The sequence below is a fragment of the Nipponia nippon genome, unplaced genomic scaffold, assembly GCF_047370975.1.
Source record: "Nipponia nippon isolate SJK-2023a ecotype South Korea unplaced genomic scaffold, ASM4737097v1 scaffold_1, whole genome shotgun sequence".
Lineage (NCBI taxonomy): Eukaryota > Metazoa > Chordata > Aves > Pelecaniformes > Threskiornithidae > Nipponia > Nipponia nippon.
Genome location: NW_028262290.1, coordinates 30,167,760 through 30,189,408, shown reverse-complemented (window position 1 = coordinate 30,189,408; position 21,649 = coordinate 30,167,760). Strand labels below are relative to the sequence as shown.

The window sequence follows — 21,649 nt, the reverse complement described above, 5'->3', positions numbered from 1 at the left end:
TGGTCTTCCTAGTCTGTCCCATATACTTTGGGTCATCTGAAAAGGAAGAATATGCATCCTGATCTCTCTATATCCATATCTCTGTCTGGACTGACACATCGTACATTCATTGTGTGAATTCTTTCTCTGTATTTTAATTTTAATTACCATTTCTTCCAGTAAAGGTTAGTCTAAAGCACAGCTGGTCTGGAAGTACACAATGACACCCTTTTTCATCCAAAATTTTAAGTCAAGCAGCTGTGGGATTTTTCAAAGTATGTCTCAGTTTCTGCAACCATTCACAAGAATGGGTGGAAGAACATCTGAGGAAACATGTCTTAGGAAAATAGCTGTTGAGCCACAAAGGCCCTTAGAGTTTTCTTAGCTCCAGGTCTGGGTTCCCAGTCTTTCTGACATGGAGCCCACACTCAGAGGCCACATCAGCAATACTTAATTATAGGTACTTGGAACCATTCCTTTCCACTGGGTCTTACCCTGCAAAGCAGAGTAGCCACAACTAAAATGCCAATTCACAATGTCCCTAGCTCATGTCAATTCTCTACCTATGGCTAGAAATTGCATGGGAGAATACTAGTTAACTAGGGCTAAAAGTCAAGCCAGGACCCATTCTAACAATTTAATACAAGAGACAACTGAGTACTAGTGTCTGGGAAGGGCACTGTGTAATTTTATAATATAGATGAAGCCTGAGACACAGGTCCTGGATTTGCAGCAGAAAGCCTTGAAGTCCCAGTTTTCATGGGTTGAGCTGGTGCCTGTTGAAGCTTCTAGTTTACGGCATTTGTTTTTGTGAGCCAAAATGGTTGATTGGTTTGGGGTTTGGTTTGGTTTTTTTTTTCAGTAAAACTTTATAAAGAATCTGAAGAGCAGATATACTGAGAAGTACTAAAACACTTCTAGGGTAAGAATACTCTCTAGGCATCATTGCTTACACTTAAAAAGCTTGTTTAAAGGCAACTGTTGTCTTCAGGACCAGATTCTCAGATTGCTTTGGCAGTGAACCTATGAGCAAAGCCTCAAGACTAGCTGGTACTGCCTCTCCAAAAATGGAAGGTTCATGCACCAGAGTGTCCTTCGTCATTACTATACTGCTTAGAGGAGGTAGGCAGGCAGTAGTAGGAAATTGTGATAGGAGAAAGGTAGATCATGCTGTGTTGAATTGCGTTTTCAGACAAATTTATGGAGCCACTGAATACAATTGCTGCTCTCCCTAAATGGTTTGCGTATTCTTTTTTTTTAAGTCTTTTTTTTTTCTCATTAATTGCTATGCATTTTTCAGTATAATTAGAAATAAAAATACCATGTTCGAAATTGGATATATTCTACTGATGACACACAACCTTGAATAATATCTAGATCTCATACCTTAACTAACCTCTGCTGTGCTAACAGGAATAGATAGAACTAAAGATGCATTTCTTTTAATAAAGAAAGTAATCTTGTTTGATTCTGAAAGCACAGAGAGAGCAGGTTGCTGCATTACAATGTGCTGTTGTCTGCACAGTCACTTTCCTATTCATAGTGATTCCTTAATGTTTTGAATTTCAATGTTGAATTTATCTTAATGTTGATGTCTAACTGAACGTTTGCAGTACATGATCAGAGAAAATAATGTGAGAGTCCCTGGGCTGCTCCATTCCCATATAGAAACAATGTGAATGTCTGTGTCCTTTGTCAAGTTGTCTGGTTCATACTCAGGTACAAGTGCAGTAGCTAATTTTACAGAATAAGGAGTGATATCTCTCTGCATTCCTTGGGGTGGAATCATTAGTGCAGGTAAATCTCTGTGCTGCAGCCAACAAATTTATTTGACACACAGTTTATGACCTAGTAGATGTAAATGTCTGCTGTGAAACTAATGATGGATGAAGCAAGAGAACAAGTTATTTCACAAGATTTCCAGTTGGGCTAGAAATAATCTATCCTGTGAAATGTTGACAAGTTCACTTCTAATCTTCGTTAGAAAATTGAGGTTGGAGTAGATAGTGTTGAAAAATAATGGGGTGAAAATCTGTTCTAACTTTTCAAACCATTTCCTATATCCATTCTTAACTTACTACAAGGTGCTTAGGGAGTTGCAGTGCTATTCAATCACTTTCATATTAACAGAAAAGCCCCCTGTGCACAGCTTTTCTATGAACTATTTCCTGTGTTAAAGAGAAATTCTGGCTATTACTGTCTGTATAACATAGTTCACTGTTTTCTGCTAGTACATTTAGAGAGCTATTTAAGTGCGAGGAACTCTTAACTGATTCTGAACAGCTTTACGGCTGTGTTTTCTTACAGTGTTACCTTTCTGGCAGTATTTGATTAAAATAAAGGGAACACATAACAAACAGCCCTTAGTCTTCTACGCTACTTGTCTTTGTTAAAAGTGGGTGTTGTAGAGCTGCAAATGTAGGTCTACAAGAATAATCATCAAGATAGTACTGACCTGTTCTGGAAGGATGTGAAAAAGTCTTTAAAGTCCTTTAATGTTCATATGCCTAAGAACAGTGATCTGGGCTGTAGCTCTGAAAGAGAAGCAGATCAGAGACATGAAAAATACGTGAAGATGAATCACACAGCCTCAGGTATTTCCCAAGAACAGATTATAATTGTACTTTTTTTTCCTGAAATCTGACCTAGTTGTAATAGGAGATGGTGAAAGTCAATATGGTCAATGACCTTAAAGCTGACATATTAAAATAGTGTGGAAATGTCTAATTATCATAAAGGTCACAGGATAAAAATTTTGTTCCAATTCTGTTATTTCCAGGAACCAATGGAAATGCAGCACAGCTATCAAAATTCCTCAGTGGCTTTCAGAAATGCTTGACGTTTATTCTGTTGGGTCAACATTAGTAGAATTTATATTTCTTTAAATTAGGGAATCATAGCTGCATTTTTAACAATCATGGAAGAGGAAGATGAATATATATTTAATACAGCACTTGCTTAAAATTAAAAGCAGGAAAGCATTTCAAGAAGGTATGAAAACTGTCTCCAATATTAATCCAACTTCAGAGAAATAAGTAAAACAAGAAACTTAATATTTTATGGAAAATTATGAATTAAGAGTAATACAGCTCCTACAAAAGGAACTACAACCAGATTTAATTCCAAAATGCTTTATATGGAGAAAATTTTACCAAAAAGTGTATTTTATATGAAATAGTTCTGCACAAAGACTTTTCATTTCAGGACCTTTTTTAATTTTAAATAAATGTTGGTTTAGCTCAAAATATTAAAATTAAATGGAAAATATGTTTAAATTTTTTTTAAATGTTTGAATTATGAAATTTCCAATGGAAAAATATTTTCTGTCAAAAAATTGGAGGGATGCACATTTTCAATGTTTCTGATTGTAAAAAAAAGTCAGATGGATTATTTTTTCCACTTTGTGTGAAATAAAAGTATCCAGCCAGTAAGTCTCAGGCTTTTACTGCAGCTTTTGAAGTCAAGAATAGCCTAAATAAAAATGTCTGGGCTTTTAGCATCACTGCACTGGGCAGTGATGTTTCCTCATTCTATACCTCAGCTTTCTACTTCTCTTTTCCGTCCACTACACTCAATTTAAGGTTAAACATAGACCTTACCAAGAACATGTGCTTCCTTGAAAGTCTTGATCATCAGGTGATTCCACGGTAAATGGGATACATTGTTCTTTCACAGCAAATTTACACTGAAATAACTTTGATGATTTTGTTGAATGTTACTCTTTTGTATATTAGTGAAACTGAGGAGAGATTTAGCTGTAGCATCACTTAGATTGCAGGAAATTTGTTCCTTAATCAGAAGTTTTACTTTATCAGTGTGGTTTGTTGTAATGTCGACTTTGCAACATTCAGTCGGGGGGGGGAGCTTCTTAATATAGGTTTGTGTTTATATAGACAGCTTCCTAGGCTCGAGCAAGATATTCTCTACAGAAGGGTCTGTGCTTCTTTCTCCATGGGTAACTGTTACAAGCAATCAAAATGGTGGACATGTATTTCCTGGTATGTCTTTGAGTATGATTCAAAAGAACAGAGTAATTTGAGAACCAGCAAGACTAATGTCTATATAAATTTCACATATTTTTAAATTTTAAAAAGTGTGTACAAAGTTTCTGGTGTTATTGAGAATTATAAGTACCTGCCTAAGATAAAGTATGTGCAAACCCAGGTTTTCTCTTTCTCCATACAATTTTTAAAGCCAGTGTGGTTTTATACTCAGAATCAAAAAAAAAAAAAAAAGTATTTGAGGTATAGATACTCTCATTTGCTTTTGAAAACTCTCTTTTGGAGTGGATAGTGAAGTGGCAGTTAAAGTTCAGTGTGCACTTCTCTAGATCCTAAATGGGAACTCTTCAGAACCATTATAGCCCTCCACAACAGAATTTGACTTATGATCATAGTTTGTCTCTACATCTAAGTTACCATTCAAGTCTCCTTCTACAATAGAAATACATTATTGGCTTCAGCTTCCTGAGTGGAAAGTCATATATGTTTAAAAAATATCAGTTACCAATATCTGACATTTTGCCTAAATCCTAATGCATTACAGTAAGAATTTTTAGGAAAGTTTTATAGCATCAATTCAGAAGTGGTAAAAACTAGATACGTGTTTTAGGTATGCTGTCCATTTTCACTGTCTATTATTCAATTTCAGTGTCTTGAAGGTGCCTTTCTAAACTCACTCTAACTTCCAGGGATTTGGCTTACTAATATAAAATGTTTGTTTTCAGATATCAACATGGCAGGAGAACCAAAACCATACAGACCAAAACCTGGGAACAAGCGGCCACTTTCAGCACTTTACAGGTAAGTGAGATTTCATCTTAACTTACTAAAGTTCAATTTTTATTAGAAAAATTATGGCAACCTGAAAAGTATCTACCAATGTCACTGTGTAGCCCATGAACAAGACAAAGGGATTTTTTTCCGTTCACTCTTTGACATTTGTATGAAATATAATCAAGCTCCTTTATACAACAAAAAGTTTTGATTGTGAGTAAAAGAGCCAGTATTGTAGTGTCTGACACTGCCTGTTGACTCACTCCAGAGCAAAATGTTCTAACTTCCGGAGATGAAGACTGTCCATACGATGCATATCTTAAAAACTCAAGTTATGCCAACTAGGATTAAGTCCAGCAAACAAAATTCCTGACTGATAATCAAATGCAATGATCACAATACACACATAATGCCCCTCTTTTAGTTGGAAACAAACAGCAGAGTTTCTGTTGCTGTAAAAAAATAAAATACTTAGGAAATTTAAATTATAATACAGGCATTCAGAAGAATAGATAAAACTAAATCAGTCGGATCAGAATTTTATTTCTTAGTGAAAATACTGAGTTTTACTGAGGCCAAAAAGCTGGTCTCTGCCTTGTCAGTATTCACATCATGGATGTTATTCGCCAATGCAAAAACAATGCAAAGGAAAGAACTGTAGCTTTAAACTGTAAGAGGTATTACATATAGAGTCTTGCTATACTAAAAAGCTATTTGAAAAGATGTTTGACATCCTTTAAGAAGAAGTAGCAGAACGCCATCGCCTTGCACAGGTTTTGTTCCAGGGATGCTAAAGACACTGGGGTTGTGCTTGGTGAACGTTAGCTTCTGTAAGACCCTACCCACGTGCTCAGTGTGGAATTCAAGGTTTGAACTTAAATATGTGTTGCATTAAAAAGATGTTTATTTATTTGTTTATGCAGTAGTAATTTAATTTTCCCTCCACACTTCCCTTTTTCTTTTTCTGAAGTGAAAATGAAAGTGCAGGAGAAGAGAAACAGACTTTACGCCCATATAAAAGTGTGATGTTTAACAAAATCATAATGAAGTACACAATAAAATTATAAATCTGTCATTTACTAAACCTACTGACAAAAAGACTGGTATGGTGATTTGTGAAGTATTTATTAATGTCTCCACTTCTACTACAATCTATAATTTTTTTGTTCTTTTTTGTAAATTGAGTACTATTCCAATTTTTGAACCTTATGTTTTGTTGCTTGGCTATGGCCTTGTTCTTGTGTCTCTTTTATTTGCAGGGTTCAGTGAAATAACTAATAATTTCAGAGCAACAGAACTGCTTTCTCATTGATTTCTGTGTCAAGGGTTGGAAAAAACTTCTAACAAGACTGGACTTCTTCCTCAGATGTTCAGGACGGCATTGCTAGTGCCTTTCTCCTATTCCCCCATGCCTTTTTCCATACAGCTTGTACAAACCTGAAGAAACCCTCACCTTTTTTTTCAAAATCAATTAAGTTTAGTGAAGCACTCCAGATTGTTAAGGGGATTGACAGACAGACATGCACACATGCATTTCTGCTCAATAAACCTCACTTCTCATCTCCAGATCCATGAAAGGACTTAGGGCTGATTTCTACTGTGGCTGAAATGCAGATAGACTGGCTCTGAGAACAGCAGCTCAGTGATGAAATCAAAGACACTTGAGCAGGACTTTTTCAAGCCTGGTCTGGCCTGAAAGCTTCAGATGGAAATTCAAGGGTGGGATCTCAGAATGAGACAGGCAGGAGTATTTTAGATCTGAGCCTGTGTGCTGCATAATAGTAATGTGAAGTTTTATCATACAGTTGCCCTTAGCTGAAGTGATAGGAATATTATCTTTGGAGAAGAGAACCCCTGTTTTATTATTACTGTCAACTGCAAGTTGTTAAACTCTGTAGGTGTTACTGGTAACCATGGTCTACTGTGTCCCTGTGTTAGTACTTCAAAAGATCTTTGAACATGTTCTGTGGTTTCTGGCATTTATATGCACCTCCATGTCTGACCTTCTGAATGATTTCTCATAAATACTTGTTCTACAGACAAGACAGAGATAAGAGAGAGACCTGTGGAAAGTTCTGAGGGAACTTTAAAGAGAAAAAAGGTATTAGATTGTGTCCTTTCATGGATCTAGTACAGACTATTTCCCTAGAAAATTATGAGAAGTTTTTTGAGCAACCAACAGAAGACTTCATCTGATAGTAATGGAGAACTTTCATTATCTCAGTATCTGTTAGCATATCTATATGTGAGCGGATCAATGGTTTATAAAGTTCTTGACAATGTTGAGAACATTTACTTGTTTCAAAACATTGTACTGGGTCTGGCTGGGATGGAGTTAACTTTCTTCATAGGATCCCATATGGTGCTGTGTTTTGGATTTGTTACTAAAACACACCAATGTTTTGGCTGTTGCTGAACAGTGTTTGCACAGCCTCAAGGCTTTCTCTCTTTCCTATTCTGCTTTCCCAATGAATAGGCTGAGGGTGGGCAATACAGCTGAGACAGCTGACCCAAACTGGCCAAAGGGATATTCTATATCATATAACATCATGCTCAGAAATAAAAACTGGGGAGTTTTTCCCTTCCAAAATAGCTGTTGCTTGGAGACTGCCTGGGCTGCTTGTGGGAGGTGGAAAGTAATTGCCTTTGCATCACTTGTTTTTTTTTCCCTCCTTCCTTCCCTTACTAAACTGCATTTATCTCAGCCCATGAGGGTTTTTCACTTTTGCTCTTCCTATTCTCTCCTTCATCCCAATGGGGGGACAGATAGTGACTGTGTGGCTGCTTAGCTGCTGGCCAAGGTCAACCCACAAGATGGAGAAAGTTAAGAGGGAAGTGGTTACTTTACATTTGATTTTGACTAAGAGAGGCATTGCTTAAAAATTTTATTAATACACAATATTCACTGTGAAAAGGGAGGACTGAGAGCAGTAGAAATAGGATAATGGATTTCAGAGAGGACAGACTTCAATGAGTTCAGAGAATGGTAAGTAGAATCTCTTGGAAAGAAATTTTAGGGACAAAAGGAGTGCAAAAAATCTTGCGTTGACTGTGCTTAAGGTAGAACAGAAAATTATCCTGAAGCAGAAGTAGAATAAAGAAATAATACAGCAGCATCAAGTTGCTTTAACATCCTGAAAAGTGAAAAGGAATTGTACAAAATGTGGAATCAAAACCCCATGACTGGAAGTGAGTAGAAAAGAACAGCAGAGTCATCGAACAGGACGTCAGAAAGGCTAAGGCACGTAACAGTATAAAAGACAACAAAAAGCTTGTCATTAAAGTAACTTCCTCTGCTTTTTTATACTGCTGTTACTTAGCGGGACAGGAGAGCAGATAGTAGATGATACAGAAAAGGCTCCTTTTGCTTTAGCCAAAGAGGTTAGTTGACCAGCTATTAAAGAAAATAAATTTTTCCAGAGGGTATGGGATAAAAGAATTGGCTAACCAGTATTTGAATAAGTGAATTCAATGGAAATGGAATGATGAGATTCATCCTAGAGTGTTTAAAAGACTAGCTGAATCTGTGTGTGGACTGTTAGTGATTGTTTTCAAAAACTTATGGAGGTCATATAAGGTAGAAAACCAGTGGGCATGGACAGGCGTTATGCCTATTTTTAAGAAGAGGAGGACCCAGGAAATTATCAGGTGAGCCCAGCTTTAATTCTCAGAAATGTACTAGAACAAATTATTAAACAATCAGTTTATCAACACCTAGAGGATAATAAGACGGTAAAAAAAATCCATCATAGAATTATCGGGAGCAAATTATGTTGAAGCAATATAATTTCCTTCTCTGACAAGATAGCCGATTTAGTGGATAAAGAGGAAACAGTAGATGTGCTATATGGTTATTTAAACAAGCTTTGACACTTATCACATGTGGTGTTTTCATAAGCATATTCAGGAAACTTGGCTAGAAGAAACAGTCTTAAGGTAGACATCCAATGGTAAAACAGTGACTATATACAACATAGTATTAAGGATAACAACTACTGTTTGTTCAGTCTCCTTTGTTACAGATTTTTAAAGAGTATTTTTGGATATTTGAGACACATTTAAGAACAGTTTTCAGGTAAGCAAGCAGGAGCGCTGCACAGGGTTGCATGGTTTTATTTATTGTGAAGTGCTTGAGGCTTCAAAATTGTTCAAAGTACTCTGCATCTCTGAAGAGAAACCTGCATCACATTTATAGCTGGATATGCACATGAGTAATTAATACAGAGAAACCATTGTCCTATGATGTATTATACCCACGTAACTTGCTTACATGTTCAAGTCATTAGATCCACTTTTGCCTGGAATGGTATAAGAATAGTTGTTCAGTTCAGGATCTACATTTGGTTGTTTATCCTTTATAGTTTTATAAACTGTATGGAAATAATCTCATTTAATTTCACCTCTGTGAAATTGAGCATGAGCCTAAATGTGAGACGCATATTTTTTCTTAGCTATAGGAATAACTAGATGCAAGACAGATAAGAATATATCATTTCTTCTTTGACTTACACATGCAGTAATTCACATATCCAGACTCTCCTTTGTTCTCCAGTTTATTATTCCACTTATACTTCTTTTCACATCTTTTTAATGCTAGCATTCCTGGTATAGTTCATAGAAAAAAGGCTGCAATTAAAAGTATACAGAGAATTTAAAAGGCATCATGGATCTATTGAAGTCAGCAAAATGTTTTGCCATTCACTGGACTAGAATTTACTTCCACTTCTTTTTCTTCTCTCTTAAATGTACTTTAATACCCTAATTCCTACCAGCTGAAGATCCCATCACAGCCTTTGACTGCTGGAGAGCAGACTTGCACTGCTTGGAATAATTCCATGGGACACTGTCCCAGAGAGAAGAGGGGGCCAGGAGAGCTGGCTGATTTCCAAGGGTCACCTCCTTCAAGTTCAAGAACAGTTCATCCTGATGAACAAGAAACCAAGTAAAGGTAGCAGGTGGCCTACAGAGACAAACAAGGAGCTCCTGAAAAAAATAAAACCTAAAAAAGAGGCATAAAAAGGTGAAAGTATCAACAGGTGGCCTGGGAGATATATAGAGACATTGTCTAGGAGTGCAGGGATGGAATTAGAGTGCTGTGGGAGCGGGTCAATGTCATTGCAAGGCCACTCAATCCATAGTAAAAAAACTTCCATTTTGGATTAGGCCTTAAAAATACTTGGAGAACAGAAAGATTTAGGCTTTGCTTCAGAAAGCTGCTAAACACATTATTAACTTTAAGCATACTCATTGAACTACAGATATGCTTAGGGTAGTGCTCAGGAATCAGCTTAAATCTAATATAACTGCTAGCTCCAGCAGCCTTCCCCGTGATTTGCATTGCTGTTCAGTATGTGAGGGGAGACTTAAATCCCAGAAGGTTCAAAATTGTTGTGAATTTCCTTTTTTAGCACAGCACTTCTGCAGAAAACCAAATGCCTGACAAATCTGCATCTTAAAATTATTTTACATCTTGTTATTTGGGTCTAGCCTCAAGCAAAAGTTAATTTTACTGGCTAATCTTCATATCTTTGAAACACAAGGTGAAGATTAAAGGTGCTGACGCAAATGTGTTAAAGCACTCTTTGGGAGCATTGTTGTGGTAAAATAAAGGATCACACTTTGTCTTTTTAATTTAGTGGTGCTTTGATCAGTATTTCACTAAAGCAGTTCTGTGTCAGCATATGAAAGTCCATTTATTGTTTTTTTTTTCCTCTGGGTTTATGCCCAACATACCAAAGTAGAATCAACCGCAAATACTCTGATGGATTGGCATTCTGTTTCTCTACATCATAAAAGAATATTTTAACTATTTATTCTTCATTTCAGTCCACCACCATGTTATATGAGGTGTTAAATACATGGTCTGAAAGCTTTTTCGCCATTTCGGAGGTCTTTGCTGGGGTTATTAAAACAGGGCAAGGCTCTGCTAGTTCTTAACTCTGGAGGTTGCTAATGGCTCCATCCGCAGTTGCTCCAGGAGTGGGCTTGAGCCCCAGGCCAGGAGGAGCAGAGCCACTGCCTGTGGCTTGCCTTGCCTCAAGACAGACTCACCATGTCCCCTCTGTACAGCCGTCGGCATGGGAGTTGGCTCAAAGTCTTCTCTGGCACCCCTCTAGCAGTAACAAAGATGAGGGGATTTGAGAAGAATGGGGGGGACACCTATTTTTCAGTCTCTTGAAATAACAAAAAGACTGTGCTACGGGCTAGCAGAATGGTGGGATTTTTAGTGGCATGAAAATGAGAGTGGCTACTGCAGGCACTGCTGTGGGAGGTGCTGGGGGGGACCTGCTGGAGACCACGCAGGACATGGGGATCTAAAACAAGTGCAGTGGTACTAGTACAAATGAGAGGGAGTTGAGAGCAAACTGTCTCAGATCACATCCGAGTCTGCTTTCTGAGAAAACTGGTTTGTTTACCAAAGACAAACTGCCCAAGAGTGAACTAATATTTATATAATGTAGGAAAGCAGGGGACTAGGATTTGGAAGTAAACTGGGAAGGCAAATTACTCAGCAGTGACGGAATATCTAGTCACTCTCTTTGCTCTACACAATTTAATATTGTTCTTGACTTACAAACATTTCCATGACCAATTTCGTGAAGACTAACCTTCCCCATGTGAGTTATTTTCACCCTTGCCAAACTCCAAGCTTCCTCGTAAGTCCACAATAAGCAAGACTGCCATTGCCCCAGTGCCACATCTTGAAGGCTGAGTGAGGAGTTATTCAAGCCCCACTCCTCCCAATACTCCCTTTGCAGGCTGGGCATGAAGCTGCCTAGCTTGGGATCCATCACACTGAGGCACGTCCTGGAGTGAGACGATTAGCAGGATGGATCTAGTGGACGGATTAACAAGACCAGGAAATACTGAGTGAAATCATCTCTTGCGGTGTTGCCTTGGCTGGCCAGATCTCCACCCAGTGGTCGTTGAGTTCCCACAGCACTGCCCATCTATAGCACACAGTGGTCCTGGCAAAAGCTTCCCTTGAGAGCAAGTTCTTTCCAAGATGGTCTCTGAAGTTTCAGGCTTATGGTTCAGCACTCCCTGAGTGGTATTAGATACCACAGCCATTTCCGATTCCCAAACACTTCTTCATGTAGCGCAATTGAAATGTATATTCAGCATGCTTGTTTTAACATGCCACTAATTAGCCATATTAAACAGCCTTTACTTTGCAATTTCATCAGTCCCATGGCCTGAGGAGGAAATTATTTTATTTAAACTTCTAATATTAATATACTGGAGAGAGAAGCTCTTTTATTTACAGGGTATGATTTTGTTTCTATATCAAAGTTTTATTTTTCTTTGACAAAAATACTTTATCAGTTTCTGCAGTACATTTTACTTTTATAATCTCCATCACAAAACTGATTGGATTATGTTACACATCTTGCATTTCCCTTGGTTTTGCAGTTTTATTTTACAGCAGAGGCTTAAAAAAATTACTTACAGTCTTTCTCTATTTGCTCTCTGCTTCTCAGATTTATTTTAAGATATCATTTATAGAGTTTGGTGTGGCTTGGTTTGCCTCAGAGCCATCCATTATTTTGAGTTTATTTTCTGAGCACTCCTGGGCGCCCATCATTTCAGGAGAAAGTGTGAAAGGCACACTGATGGGCAATGTGATATCTTCTTCTACCAGGGTAGGAGGCTTCTTGAGATCATCCCTCCCATTTGAAAGCATAACATAAAGTCAACAAATTCTGTGCCAAACAAGCATTACTATTCTATTTGAATACTGCAGTATTTTGCATAATTCCTGCTGTAGTGTGCCATTGGCAGTGTATTAGCAATATGCTTTAACCTACTGGCATATAATAAAAATAACTGCAGGTATAAGGATCTTTCTTGATTGAATATTGTCCTAGATTCCAACAACTTGCTTCTTTATTCCTTCTTTTTCTTAATGCATTTGTGTGTCCGTTTTTATCACTGGCCCTAAAGACACAGTCCAGACAACAGAAAATAAACCTGATCAATTATTTTCTGATACTTTGCATTTGAATTAAATTGTGATTATGCCTCTTACTTTTTTTACATACTGAATAAAAAAAAATATGCTTATGGAACATAATCTTTTGATGAATACATCATATTAAGAGTATATAGTGTGATATTTCTTTCAAATCAAAGTGCTTCTTTTCACAGAAATGTATCTTCTTGATGCCTTTGATTACCTTCCTTCATTAAATAAGCTATTTTATTTCAGTGCAATGGAATGAACCTAAGATGAGTGTTGCTCTGCAGCTCTTCTCCTGACAAAAGATCTAGCTTCCATAAAAACACATTTCTAGGAATGTTTAAATGGAGATAATTTTAAGTCCAGTAGGATACTATTTGCATTCATTTCATCAAAGAATGTTCTTGGTGATCACATTTGAAGGAGTCATTAATATACAGAAAAAAATGATCATTTAGTCTTAAATTCTCACTTAAAATTCACAACAAACAGTGCAAATTTTGCTTGTGTCAAGAACTTAAGTAGCATTCTGAATTATATTAAAAATGTTAAAAGGCACAGATACAAAGCTACAGCTGATCCAGTGATTCAGGTTAGTCTGAATTTTTGTTTATTTTCTTTCAAGGAAAAAGCCCCATGTCAATTAAGTAATATCATAAGAATAAGAAAAAAATATCTGCTAATGGAAGGCAACACATGCAGCTCTGTATTTCTGAATTATGTCAGTGTAACTGCAATCAATTTGGTCCCAGAGATGTTTAAAGAACAAATTCATGTGCTCAGAGGGGTTGGGAGAGCCAGCCAAGGACATGTTTGCCCTTTCACATGATCTAGAGTGTGAATGTGCAGCACCTGATAAGTTTAGAGAGGGGAAAATGGCGGGGTATCAGATCCTTAGTAACACCCAGGAAAACCTTTGCTTCTGGAGAAAAATCACAGATGGAGAAAAATCACAGATAAAGTTCAAAAGCCCAAAATATATCAAATACACTTGACATCTTGATTTGTTCCTTCAGTCATATTATTCCTAATCTATGTGGTAACTCCAATAACAACTAGGACAAAAACCCTGTCTTTTTTCTTTTTTTTTTTTTTAAATCTGTCCTTTCACTGTTTTAAAAATACTGCTAACTCCCTTTTAGAATCTATCTCTAGTGACTAGGGCAGATATTCCTTCTCAGATTATCAGTATATCCTAAACCTTATATTTTTCTCATGTTTGTTTATATTCACCTTCACCAGAGTTTTTAAACTATGGTCTTGACTTAGATCCATTTCGAAGTGTGTCCTGCATAGACTGAAAGACTAGCACTTGCCTTTCTTCCCATCTCCCCTCAAGTTATTCTTTAGGCTTCCACAGTCTTTTCTCAGTTTATTTTTTTTCTTTGTTAAGAGGAGCCAGTGACAGCACCTTACACATCTGTAGAGGAGCTGCATCCCTTTTCCTAGCTCAATACTTCTCCTCTTGCAGAAGATGATATATGGTATCACATGACTGATGTTTTCTTTCACAAAAGCCGAGATACCATAATCACGCTCATGCTCAGAGATTAGCCAGTTTGGAGAAGAATAGCCTGTTCTCTTATTATTGCTTTTTTTTTTCCTGGCATTTAATCTTTCTTACTTCTTTTCATCTCCTATGAAACCTGAAGCAGTATACTATAGCTAAAGTAATTAATTGTAAAAACATCTTATTTTTTTCATGGTCTTTAACCCCTGTTTATACCACAGTGGAACAGAAAACATATTCACAACCTTCTGATGGCATTGAAATTATTATGACTCCTTTCTTATCCAAGAATTTGTGCTGCTAATAAAAATGAAAAAACTTGGGCTTATAATTCAAAAAGTAAATTCCTAAAAGATCCAGAGCACTGATGGTTTTGCCTGCAGGCAAACAGAAATAGAACTTTTACTCATTCATTCAGTTTAAATCTTGACAGTCTGAGCCTTGTTCCTATCAACTATTACATGTGAGATTTCCACCCTTTATTACTGCATGGCTTCTTACATTTGATTTAAGAAATAATCAGAATTTTGATTCAGTGTGTTCTAGCAGAAAGACCAGTCTTCGGTAGATACTCAGCTGTGCTTCTATTAGCTTAAAAAGAAAAAGGATAGTACCTACAACATATTAAAAAAAGTCAGAAACAGATGCCATGGTCATTTTTCCACATTTGAGTTTTAGTGAAGCAGGCATCATAGAAACAGTATCCAGTTTTGCAACCACTGTTGTTTGGTAACTGTCATGTTAACTTTATAGAGGTTTTAAAAGTAAGGACACAGGGTTCATGACACAGAACAAAGAAGGTCCTGTCCTAACATGGCAAATGAACAGCAGGATTCTTCGTTTTCAGGAACTTAGTAAACCCTTAATTGCAGCAGTAATCAGAGATGCAGGAGAAGGCTGTGCTTCAGAGCACCACTTTGTGGGCTCGTAATTAGGCATTGGTTCTCACATAATGTAACACCTCTAATTGTACAGAAGGTGGTAATTCAGTCTGGGAGCTGCTGATGTGCTGCAAGGGCACAGTTTAGGTGGCTTACAAACAGGAATAGAAATATGATGCTGGATTATAGATTTAGTATTTTGTGAATAAATAAGGAAGGCTGGATAAATGAAAGGCTGCCACTTGTTATATATTTTAAAGTCTTATGAATAATATTGGAAGAAGACACTTAACGTATACTTAGTTTAAGAGAAGACAGATTGTTAAGTAAGATTACAAATAGCACGGAAGGTTATGCTGTGTGCAGCACAGAGGGACAATAGCAACGTATTAATATGCAGTGAATTATTAACAATTAAATTACCCCACAAGTTTATTTCTTGGTGAATTCTGCTAGTCTTGGAGTATACTGTCTGATAATATGTTATCCAGCCTGCCAGGACTGATACTTAGATGGTGCTGTTGGTGCATAATTTTATTTTTTAAAGAATAGGTTACAAGTTACATGTCTTTTTGGTAGATTATGTTACTGGTGTTCCCAGAACTTCTGGCAAAAGCACTGGCTATTTTACCAAAAAGTAACAAATGTATTCATAAACATGTGTGAATTTATTATGAGACCTAAGGAACGAGCAATTTATAATATCTATTGGCATAAAAATGTATGTTATATTTTTCAGTCTTGCAAGAGTGAGATTATTCTAGGAAACAGGATGACAAACATGAATCATACATTGTCAGAGCAGTGCCCCTCCTGTAACTACTTTTAAGTGTTGGTAGTGTCATTGAGGGAGAAGGAGATTAAGCCTCTACCCTTGGGATCCTCAAAGGCAATGCCTGCATTAACCTTCATCTCTTTGTGACTACAAATAGCCATGCAGTAAAGTAGTATTGATTGTGTGCATTAGATCAGTCAACACTGTTTTGTTCAGCCCACCCTGATGAACTCATTCCAGACATTTTTAGACCAGTACATATTGACCTGAATGTTCTTACTCTGATTTAGAGCAGAAAAGGGTCAGGTGACATCAGCTTCATGCAAAGAATGATTAAAGTTGTCAGAAAGAGGACTTTAAAGTAGATAGCTAAGTACACCACTATACTTTTTTCAAAATTCTTTCTTTTGTTGGGAGCATAGATTTTTGCAAAATTTAGCAACTCTTAGTATATCACAGGGAAAAGTAAACTAAAATTGACAGTGGTGGCATGGAGTTACTTTCATTCTCCAGAGTTTGTTTCCTTTGCTTACTTGAACAAAGGTACTAAATTGAGCACGTTTTCAGTTTGTGAAGGGCATCAGAGTTAGGAGTGTTCTTACCTGAAGGAAAATGAGTTCTTATTCTTGATTCTTGCAAGAAGCTCACTTTGAATCTGAGCTTTCATTTCTTTGTGACTGGAAACCTCATACGGATGTGGTGTACAAATTAAATTCAGTTTAGCTTCCTAATCCTCCGTTTGGCTTCAGGAGACTTCTCTTGGTAGTGTGGGAAGAAACTGTAGTCTGTAACTATCTAAGAAGGTGTTCATATGTAGAGTCTGAATTAATTTCTCTTCAAGTCACAACTTAGTTTTTCTCAGACACACTTACCAATATTTATCTCAGCTATGAAAATCCATGCCACTGTTCATGTTGTCTTTGCGATTTATGGATTCATAGAGGAAAATGCAGTAAAGTCAGGTACCAACTATAATCAGCTACTGAAACTCTATCAGGTGGATGTGATACTATTTTTTAGTTCTAGCTCTCTGAAAATATCGTGTTATAGACTTAGAGCTTTTGTGTTTTCCTCTCTTCTTGCTGCCTAAATTTTAGGCCACCCATTAATGAGGATTATTGGAAAGTACTTCCTTTGCTGTTCTTCCCCATGCTTCCCTTTCCTGCCACAACCCCAAAACCCTTCTATCCCATGTGTTATAACAGTGGTGCACTCGGTATCCAACACAACCAACCATCATTTCAGTTCTCTGTATCACCAGAAATTAGGTTGCATAAGATCCGCATCACCTATAGATATATTGGAAATTTAGCTTCTTTAGGGTGCAAATTTTTCATCATGGGGCTGGGAAAAACCTGATGCTTCAAGCAATGATCAAAGTTATTCTCAATGTTAAATGATTAACCTTGTCAGAAATCATAAGATGTTAGAAAAAAATGGGTCTTTTTTGTCAGTCAGAATGCATATGTGTTGCAATACTTTCATAAGGGACTAAATACATATTATATATATTAAGGATTATATATAGATCTGCATATAGAGATTCTGGTAGCTGAAGGGATAACCTTATTTAAGTAAACCTCTGTTTATCCCTAGAGTGCTTAGTAGTGTAGTAGCTTATTTATTGAATAAATTCTTCAGTAATTATAAAATTTAGTTTTAGTAAACTTAAATATTCCAGTTGTGAACTTTAATCAAATTTGGATTAACTATGACCTGAGAGTAGAAGTGATGAAGGACACTGCTCATTGATTACAATGATTCAGAGAAGCTAAAGAACAAGAATGCAGAACAAAGGAGAACCTAAAGTATTTCTGTGTGAGCTGCAATGTCAGTATTTACTGTAACATACAACATACTTGTGTTATGCCATCAACTTGTGTTCCTCACATAATAGCTGTGCCTGAAGCGAGATGTTGGGACATGTCAGTAGTTAATATAGGCTGAAATGGAAGTTAACCTGAAACATCCCTGGAACAGATATTGGAAAGAACCTGTGTGATTTAGGACCTGCTTGGCAGGCAGGGATTAGCTCCTGAATGCTAAAGACTTACTTCAAAATGGGAATTAGATGGAACCAGCAAGGGAGTACATGGCAAAAATTATTTCTCAGGAGTGAAGTATCAATAGCTTAGAAGCATACTTATTCAGACTGGTAGCTTTTGTACTTGGTTCCTCCTCCATCATCCGGTGTTTGTCCCAGACTTTCATATTCTGTGACTCCAGCGAGCTGTTGCACAGATGGCTCCTAAGGTCTGTATAGGCAGAAATTTCAGGCTTCTTGTCATGGAGCAGAAAGGTTCTCAATGACAGAAGCTCTAACTCCTAGATCACTAGCAGAGTTGGAAGCATGAGCTCTAGATGATATTTTCGAGGTAGAAGTTCCTATTTCACAGAGGATATGTGGAGGACCTAATAACCTCTACTTGATACGGCATTTCCATCACTCTAAAGTTCCTTCTCATTGTTTAAACTCTTAATTGCTCTCCTTTTGATTCTCTCTATCTACCCCCATCCTGTTATAAAATCCGTTCTTCTCTCATTGCCATTTATAATGGTTTCTGTGACTTAAAGTAATTTCAATCCAATTTTTCCAGACTTCAGTACCCATTGTCAGATAGAATTAGGGAAGAAGCTCATTCTGTCTTCTGAAACTTCCATAAATATCATTATAAATGTTGGCAAGTTTTTTAAGAAGCACTGTCATACTCTGGAATAAATAAATGTTAGACCAGCTGTATAGAAGATCTAATTTGTCAGAAGTGTTTCAGAATCAGAGGGTGCTGAGGAATAATTTACAGCTTTATGTCAACTTTTACAATTGTTCTTAAATTTAATAAGTTCCACTTCCAACTGGTGGTCGACATTGCAGTTGATGACTCTGGTTAGAAAAACAACACAAACTGTATTGTTTACATAACTATTGTGTAATACTAAATACCGTATTGATATGAAAATATACAAGTGCCCTGGGAAGTTCTTTTCCACAGAGTTAAATGCTCCTATTATTTATTGAAACATAAAAATTCTAGTACAAAATAAAATACATGCCTCAAACCATGGATGGAAACTAAAGTACTGCAGACTCAAAATGTCGTTTCTCAGTGCAAACTTATTCCTTTGACATGATAACTGACTTACTGGATAGAAGAAGAGACAGATAAGAGGTAAGACTTAGCCTGATTTTTAAAGTTTTTGATATTGCCTTACATGAAAGTCTCATATTCAAGCTGGGAAAATATGATCTAATTACCTTAAGGGTAACTTTTTGACTTAATGGCATGAATGAAAAGCTTGAATCCTCTGGATTCCTGTTAGAGTTATTAACTCTCCCAGTCCCCCCGAAAACTGCAGTCACTATTCATGGGTTTTATAGTCAAACAAGCAAATGTGTGACATCAGCACCACACTCAGGTTATCTTCCTTGGAAATTCTGATTTGAAGATTGTAAGCCAAAATGGTGACTCGTCTAAAAAAATTTTAGTTCCTGACCATCACTTTCCCTGATTCAAGGTAGACAGTTCTATTATATTAAAAAGTCAGAATAAGAACCCTAACAAATGCCTTAAATTCCACATGTTTTTCTTACTTACTCCTTAAAGATGAAATTATGTGTTCACCATGGGGAAGAATATATTGATTCATAACAAGAATGCTTGGCTAAAATCCACTTGCTTGTGTACAGTGCTAATATTGTTAGAAATGTTATCCACTTTGTCCTGTAAATAAGTTTTGGGAAGGAGATGCGAGGATTCGTCAACAAGAAATGATATTGGTTTATGTATCTTGGGTCAGGCCTCAGATATAAAAAGCCATCTTGCCTGTAATCTTAATAGGACAATTATGCAAGGAATGTGGAGTTTAGTTTGGGATCCTCCTGTCTTTAAATGATTTGTTTACAAGTCAAAGAGGAATTCACATGCCCTTAGTCTAGTCATATTTCCTTGTATGTTTGTCTGCAAACCTCGAAAAATTTGTCCATCTACATGTTCAGTCCATGACAAAGATGGGATTTATAAAATTGGCATTAATATAAGCAAACTTAGCAGCAAAGAAAATTATGAAATACACAATTATGTCAATCAGATCTTGTAAAATGTCTCTCCAAGACAGGTTGCAAGGGGTAAAATACTAAATGGGAAATTTTTAGGGTCCTTATTTTAAACACAGACTGTGACAGTACTGTAGCATATCAACAGGTATAAATTGATTGCCTATACCTGTTTGGTTTACAGGGACTGATTTTAACTGAGCAATTTACATAGTGTAAAAATCCTTTTTCCTCCTGCAAAAATTTATCCGTTATATGTAGATAAGAAAGTCAGACCTTTCAGAAAATCTTAGCTCAGAATCAAAAGGAAACAACCTCAGTCCGCCATGTCCCAGCCGTGCTCCTGATTAGCCTGCCTCCCTCCTATTCAAACTGATATATTGCCTTGACATTTTGACAAACTGAAATTTTATGATGGGAAAACCATTTCAGGAAAGAAAGAAAAATCCTGATCACTCCAGCTTCATTACCATTCCTAGATAATTAAAACATTATTCCCGTTGTTTACTGTCCAACTTAGTATTTCTTGCACACACAATACATTTTTGTAAGAAAGAAAATTTCTGGTTTAATATTTTTCCTGAAGGTGTATGACAGCCCTTCTCACAGCTTATCAGGATTATGCTTTTGAGATAATCATATTTAATTATGCAAGAATTCCTCAAAACTCTGGAGAATTTGGTGTACTGCAGGCTAGAAAAGAAAAAAAATCTATAATATATATTGATAAATGTCACCAGTAAAGATGATATAGGATGTTATTTTATATGGTGTTGCAGTTTTAAAACCTTTATATTAATTTGCCATATACTGAATTACCAATTTAAAAAAAAAAAAGGCCAACAGATAATTGTATTCCTTTACTATGAGGAACACTTGAACTAATTTAAAGTAATGCAGCAAATTATCTAAAACCATTTAGTCAAATATACTAGAGAGGGGTCAAACCTAGGGCAGCACTATTTAAATCAAATTGAATTCCATCTTGAGAATGGATTTCAAATAGATTTTTAATTGCAGTATTTTGTCCACAGGGCATTCTATCGCACACTTTTTGTTTGCAAGTAAAATCCACTACAATATCCTCCATCAGGACAGTGCCAGGTCTCTCTTCATTACAAAATTTCTGTATTATCAAGTACATAAATATGTTTGGAAGCTTTCATTTTTTGGCTTGTTTTGCTTATAGTTAGTTTCTCGAGCCAAACACTGGGTACTTCCCAGATCTGGCTCATTTCATTAAGCAGAAAAATGGAAAAAAAGGTAACAGTTTGGGGCTTTTCCTCATACACCAGAGAGAAGCTGCAAAGATGGTGCAGATGTAACAGTGTGATCCACAGCAGGAAAAGCTGGTCTGTGAAGCTGGCATGGTGATTTCACAGAGCCTGCAGGAGAAGGGTGCAACCCTGCACACAAAGGGCCCTGTCACTTTATTGCTCTTTGGCAGTACTACCTAAGCACAGAGGATGCCAAGCTAAGCATTTTTCTGGTGCTATGAGGGTTTTGGTGTGCAGCATGACAGTCTAGGAGGGAAAGCATTCATGACAGCACTGAGACTGCCCTGCAGAAGTGTCTGCCTGAACACAGGGATACTTAAAGTACATCAGAAGATGACATTGTAAATGAAGACAGGCTCCTAAGCTGTTTCCACTAATGATACTGGAAAAGAAGAACTAAATGCTTTGCAAAAAGATGATGCAGTATTTTTTAATTAAAGA

The 21,649-nt window shown here is 36.8% G+C and overlaps 1 protein-coding gene across 12 annotated transcripts in view; it reads left to right on the top strand.

Annotated features, from left to right (window-relative positions):
• The window catches only part of RALYL (RALY RNA binding protein like), a 394,972-nt gene that overhangs the window by 312,195 nt on the left and 61,128 nt on the right, over positions 1-21,649 (top strand). For all 12 annotated transcript variants that reach the window (XM_087750703.1, XM_087750726.1, XM_087750713.1 and 9 more), the window contains one exon: positions 4,706-4,781. In XM_087750703.1, the coding sequence (XP_087606829.1) occupies positions 4,706-4,781 (76 nt within the window). The remainder of the gene's footprint in view (positions 1-4,705; positions 4,782-21,649) is intronic.